The 6,000-nt window shown below is 38.8% G+C and overlaps 1 protein-coding gene across 3 annotated transcripts in view; it reads right to left on the reverse strand.

Annotated features, from left to right (window-relative positions):
* The window catches only part of LOC105922197 (KH domain-containing, RNA-binding, signal transduction-associated protein 2), a gene marked incomplete at its 5' end in the record, with an annotated part of 61,715 nt that extends 60,229 nt beyond the window's left edge, over positions 1-1,486 (reverse strand). For all 3 annotated transcript variants that reach the window (XR_004929710.1, XM_036132550.1, XM_036132551.1), the window contains 1 exon segment: positions 1,340-1,486. Coding sequence is in view for 2 of the 3 variants with exons in the window: in XM_036132550.1 (XP_035988443.1) it covers positions 1,340-1,486 (147 nt within the window).
* Positions 1,487-6,000: the final 4,514 nt, after the last annotated feature.

The raw sequence follows: 6,000 nt of genomic DNA on the forward strand, positions 1-6,000 counted from the left end.
GGAAACACATTATATAGAATTGCTCACAAACTGGTGTTTAAAAGTCCTTATTTCTGTCAATAACAATGATTCTTCACTTCCATATAATGAAAACACAGCATCTAACATTAAGATATTATATCAAACCGACCAAAAAAAACCAAAAACATTTTTAATACAGAAATGTGGGCTGAATGAAAAGTATGTTTAATACCCTAATACATCATCATCAACTTTATTTATCAACACCAGCCACAGCTGACACAAAGTGCTGCAAAGGTTATTTTCAAAAGGTACTTTTAGTCTGATAAAATGGGTACCCCTATTTTAATTTATTCAAACAATGATGCGTTTAACTTTTATCATAACAGATAAAAATAACTTTTAGCTTTAACGTTACCTCAGACCTTTACTGTACATTGTCTTCTATCTACATATGTAGACACACACACACACACACACATACAAAATCATCTAGAAAAACTACAAAATTAAAGTTATTAAGCAGTTTAGAAAATATACATGAAAATCAGAACACAACAACTGAGAAATAATGCAAACTTATATAAAAACTCTTTAAATATTGGAACGTGTGAGTTAGCATGTTTAAAAAGTTTGCGTGAGTCGAATGAACCTCGTCTCTGCATGCTCAAAGAGCCTTAAATAGCTTTTAGCATCTAATGTTGTTTTAGCGCTTTTTTAATTAAATGGAAGGTTTAAATTGTTTAGAAATCACTTCATCCTGTTTTAATCTATATTACACAGCATGCTAACCTCTTTGGAAAGAGGTTATAATCCCTTACTAATTTGTTTTTTGGCACTCAGTGTTAAGTAATTTGTATTTGCTTTAGCTCAGTGCGGTTGCAGTATCATCATCATCATCATCATCATCATACTGCTAGCCCCGTTTGCATACAGAGCGCTGGCTCGGTACAGGAAGAAGTGTGAACCCCATAAAGTAGACTCATCCAGTACAACTCCTCTATTAGGCTTGTCACATTTGCAAAGCTTGATTAATATTTACAGCTTAGACTCAGCGAAAGTACACAACATGCACACTAATTACAGCAAAGTTCTTCAGGCTCTGAGCTGCTGCAGTCTTGCAAGTTGTTTCATACTGCATTTTAATTGCGGAATACATTATTTTCTTCTTCGTAACAAAGGCCAAACCATGTAGAGCAGCAGAGATAAACCTCACACTTACATCTTCTTATGTAAACAAAACCTTGCATATTGTGAGCCCAGCAAAAATTAATAGGCCTGGTGGAGAAACGATCAAGTCAGCAGTAGTGACTGCTGTTCTCTTACGGCGAAAGGAAAAAAAAATACGAGGGAAAATCAGGTAAAGTAATAAACTTACTGGAACAAGAAATTTTTTAATTTCCTCCAAGGCGTGACTCATGCGGGAATAGGCCTCTCCCGGTGGAGCGAAGACTTCAATTAACACGTGTAAATCATTACTCAGGTGGGCGTATTTGGCCTCCCCGCTTTTCCGTAACTCTTCTTCCTGTGAAAATAAGGGAGTCAGTGAAGGAATTTCTGTCTTTTTGAAGAGAAATCCAATTTAAACTAATAACTTTATGAAATCATAATAGTATTTGACATGACAATATCTACACTCACACATAATCTGAACAAAAAAAAGCATACTCTGCATTCAGGCAAAGACTGTTTAAAAGGAGAAAAAACAGGAACTATACCCAAGATTCTCTCAAAGAATAACTCAGATTAGCTTCATATAAAGTTCAAATTGTTTCTGTTGTGTAAAAGCCCCATGTTACCAAATAAAACCAGATAGAGTGTTTGTGCCATTTGTACTTTACTTTACAACTTTGAAATTTGGGTCTAACTCTTTAATCAACAAGCAAGTAAAATATGTTTTCCAAATTCTTATATGAATGCGTGCATTAGGTTATTTTGCTCATCAAATCTTAGAAATAAAAGTAAGAAGTGGACACTTGTCCACAGGCAAGATGTTTACTCTCGCTCTTTGCCAAGACCCAATGCAAACACAACCAATGGTCCTTAAACTACATGCAGAAACATTGACTGAACCCCAATGCAACATTAAAGAAGACGCAGAGAAGGGATACATTTCAACCAATCAGTGAAATACGGACAATGATGATAATAATGTATCTGTTGTACAGTGCTGAAAATATTTATTTATACCCACTTCACAAACACAAACTTCCACTTCATTCACTGGGACTATATGTGATCCATCCATGTTGCTCGAACACATCCAGAGGACAGGACATCAGGACGTCAGGATGCTTTTTGTTGATGACAGCTCAGCTTTTAATGCCATCATTCCAAGCAAGCAAGTCACTTGGCCTAAGCAATCCTTTGTGTTGGTAGATATTGGACTTTCTCAGTGAACGCCCACAGACTGTGAGACTTGGACCCCATTTCTCAGCAACCCTCTATAGCAGTTTGTCTTTACACTTATGAGGACTTTTTCTGTCCATTCGTTCACCAGCAGTTATCCTTCCAGCTCAGTCAGTCTCCAGCCACAACCTCACTCTAGATTATCTCCACCTGTTCCCACCAATTAGTCACTCAGCTCACCTGTTCACCAGCCTACTTATACCTGCCTCTGCCTACGCATCTCTACCCGTCTCACTCACTTCTTCCTGCTCCTCATTGCTCTTCCTGTGAGATTCGCCTTTGCTTCACCTGCTCATGTGTGCCCTGCCAGCTGAACCCTCCTAGTTGAGATTGCCTGAGTCTCCGTGCTGCTATGCTACCTGTTCCTCCATGAGTCGCAGCCACTTGCTTACCCGTTCTGGTGGTTCTCCAGTCCACACAGCCTGCTGGTTCTGTTGCCGCCTACATCTCCTGGTTCTCTGCTCATCCCGGTAAACCAGCCCTTTCTACCAGGATTCTCTGCCGAGACTGTGACTCTTTGCCTTCTTCATCTGCCGTCATTCACCCCTTCAATAAACCCTTTGAAACGTAACTCTGTGTCGGGCTGAAAATCGGGTTCACCTGCATTAAAGCGTGACGCCACAGGGTTATGTGCTCAGTCCGCTCCCCTACATGCCCTTCACACTTATGACTGCCTACCTCTCTTCCCCACAAACATGATCATCAAGTTTGAAGATGACACAACCGTGGTGAATCTCAAATGGGAATGAGGTCACCCACAGACATGTAGTGCATGGACTGTCTGAGTGATGCACCCATAACAACCTCCTTTAAAAAAAAAACAAAAAAACAGAAGAAATCATTGATTTCAGACATTAAAGAGAGCAGCTTAGAGCACTACTAATAGGAGGAGATGAAGCAGACAGTGTCTAGTTTTATGTTCCTGTGGAATAACATCAGTGAAGACCTTAGAAGGTATTTGAACTCAGATACTGTTATTAAAAAAGCCCTTCTGAGACTGTGCTTCCTTACAACACGGAGCAAGGCCCATCTGTCTGCCAAACTGCTGGAGTGTTTCTACCAAGCAGCAGCAGAAAGTATATTGTAAAGTAAATAGTGCATAACTGTCTGGTTTGGGATTTGCTCAGCAGCGAACAGAACAGCTCTCCAGAGGGCGGTTAAAACTGCTCCGGATATCATTGGTCTTCCTTCTCCCCCTCTGGAGCACATTCAACGCCCTCAATGTCAGACCAGGGCCTACAACATTGTGAAAGACCTTCTTCACCCCTTTCACCGTTTGTTCACCCTGCTGCCCTACGGCAGATGGCACAGGTCTCTAAAGACGCAGACTACCATACTCAGGAAGCAGCCCTCACTGAACTGACTTCTGTCTCCCCTCTGCCCATTCCTCCTAAAATTACACGACCAGCATCTCTTGAAACTGAATCCAACAGTCTGCTTTGATGCCCTTTTTGCTCTGTTTTAATTGTTTCGTTGCACGTCATGTGTAGTAATGTATGTGCAGTGAGGGATTTTAAATGTGAATGTTTGTTATTTTAAAGAGACTTGCAATTTTATTATGTGCCACATGCGTAATGGCAATAAAGGATCTTTGAATCTTTGAACAAGTAGCACATAACTGATGTGGAAGGATAATGATACCTTGTTTTTATCCATTTCTTTATTTTTACGAATGAAAATCTTGAACTTGGAACGTGCATTCGCATTTGTATTCTGTCTCTTTTAATTTGATTCCCCTGCATAAAATCCAATAAAACTAATTGCCTGTTGACTAATCGGCAAGTAAAGTCCACCTGTGCGCAATTCAAACTCAGGATGAATGCTGCTGTTCTGTGAAGGCCTCTGAGGATTATTAAGGGAAAATTCACGGAAATAAAACAGCCCACTGAAGAACAATGAGCACAGCAGACAGATCAGGGACAAAGCTGAAGAAGGTTAGAACAGGGATGGGGTTTTAAAACAATATCCCACGCTTTAGTCATCTCGCAGATCATTTGTAAATTCACTATCTGAAAAAAAAAAGGAGTATGACACACTTGCATACCTAGCAAGACATGGCCATGCACCTAAAACGAAAAGACGCATTAGTCAGAGGAGCAGCAAAGACGCTGATGGTAAGTCTGGAAGAGCTGCAGAGATCCACAGCTCAGACCTTGTTGATGATACAACTATTAGTTAAGCACTTTACACACATGGCCTTGATGAAAAACTGGCTAGAAGCACACAATAAACAAGGATAAGAACAGTGTTGTATAGTAACAAAGAAAAAATACTTCACTACTGTACTTAAGTATATTTTGGAGTACTTTATACTTTTCTTGAGTATACATTTTTTTTGATAACTTTTACTTTTACTTCACTATATTTCTGAAGTTAATTGCATACTTTTACTCCAATACATTTTCAATAATTGTTTAGTTACTCGTTACAAAAAGAGAGAGAGAGACTCATGTACGCAAGTGTTTTGACCCCACCTACTGATTGACTGCGACAAAGTCGGGACTTGCCTGGTCTTGTTCATCACCACCAACAGGTTAACAAGCTGGTTCAGATGTAAAGCAGGTTAAATTAACCTTGTGGTATAGGTAAAGCATCTAATAGCAGAGAGTCCTAATTTTCTCAACTAAATGATAACCTGCAGGTGTATCTATTAGCAGGTTTACCACTTCCTGTAGGTTAACTAGACCTGGTTTATCACTTAACCATGTTCTTAGTATACACCCCCTGGTCTAAATTTTGCCTGCACTTGGTTGTGTACAATCTTAAAGTGCATAGCACTGACCTTGCTTGAAGAAGGAAAACTGAAAGCTTACAAAAAGGTTGTATTTTCTGTCTAAACTTGGTCTAAATTTCTCCTGCACTTGGTTGTTTATATTATTTCAAGTGAATTTGACTTTCAAAGTTTACCAAAATCTAAAACTGTCATTCAAACTGCATTTTCCTTGTTTTACTTTTTACTTATTCTTTTTATTACATTACTTGAGTACATCTATTTTTACAGTATTTTCATACTTAACTACGAGATATTTCAGATACTTTAAGACTTTAACTCAAGTAACATTTTAGTCAGTGACTTGGACTTTTACCAGAGTCATATTTTGGAGAGGTACCTATACTTTTACTTGTCTCCGAGATTTCAGTACTTTATACAACACTGGGTAAGAATGTGCTCTAGTCTCATGAGACCAAATTTGGGCCTATTGGCAAAAATAAAATTCAAGTGACAGAGTTTGCAGCTGTACATTTAGCAAAAGATGATTTTAAAAGGCATGGCTTTACAGCTGCATGCCATTCTATTCACTATTCTATTTCCAAGAAGAAATGGCAATATCATGTTTGCACGTCCTTTTTCTTCCACTTCTACTATTACTCACTATGCTGTGTTGGTTTGTTACATGAATCCTAATAACATACATTGAAGTTTGAGGTCACATAACGTGGCGTTTTAATTCAATCACACACACAAACTGAAAGGTGTGCAGGTGTGAGTTATTAAAAGTTTGAAGTTAAACAGACACCATCCTGTGAAAAGTTGCACTAACACACCGAGTCATCTTTCTTCTGGGATATCTTCGCTGCATAATTATCACAGAGCCAACTGCAAAAAAAGAAGAAAAAAAAAAAAAACCT

This window comes from Fundulus heteroclitus, unplaced genomic scaffold (assembly GCF_011125445.2).
Source record: "Fundulus heteroclitus isolate FHET01 unplaced genomic scaffold, MU-UCD_Fhet_4.1 scaffold_526, whole genome shotgun sequence".
In the NCBI taxonomy this organism is placed as follows: Eukaryota; Metazoa; Chordata; class Actinopteri; order Cyprinodontiformes; family Fundulidae; genus Fundulus; species Fundulus heteroclitus.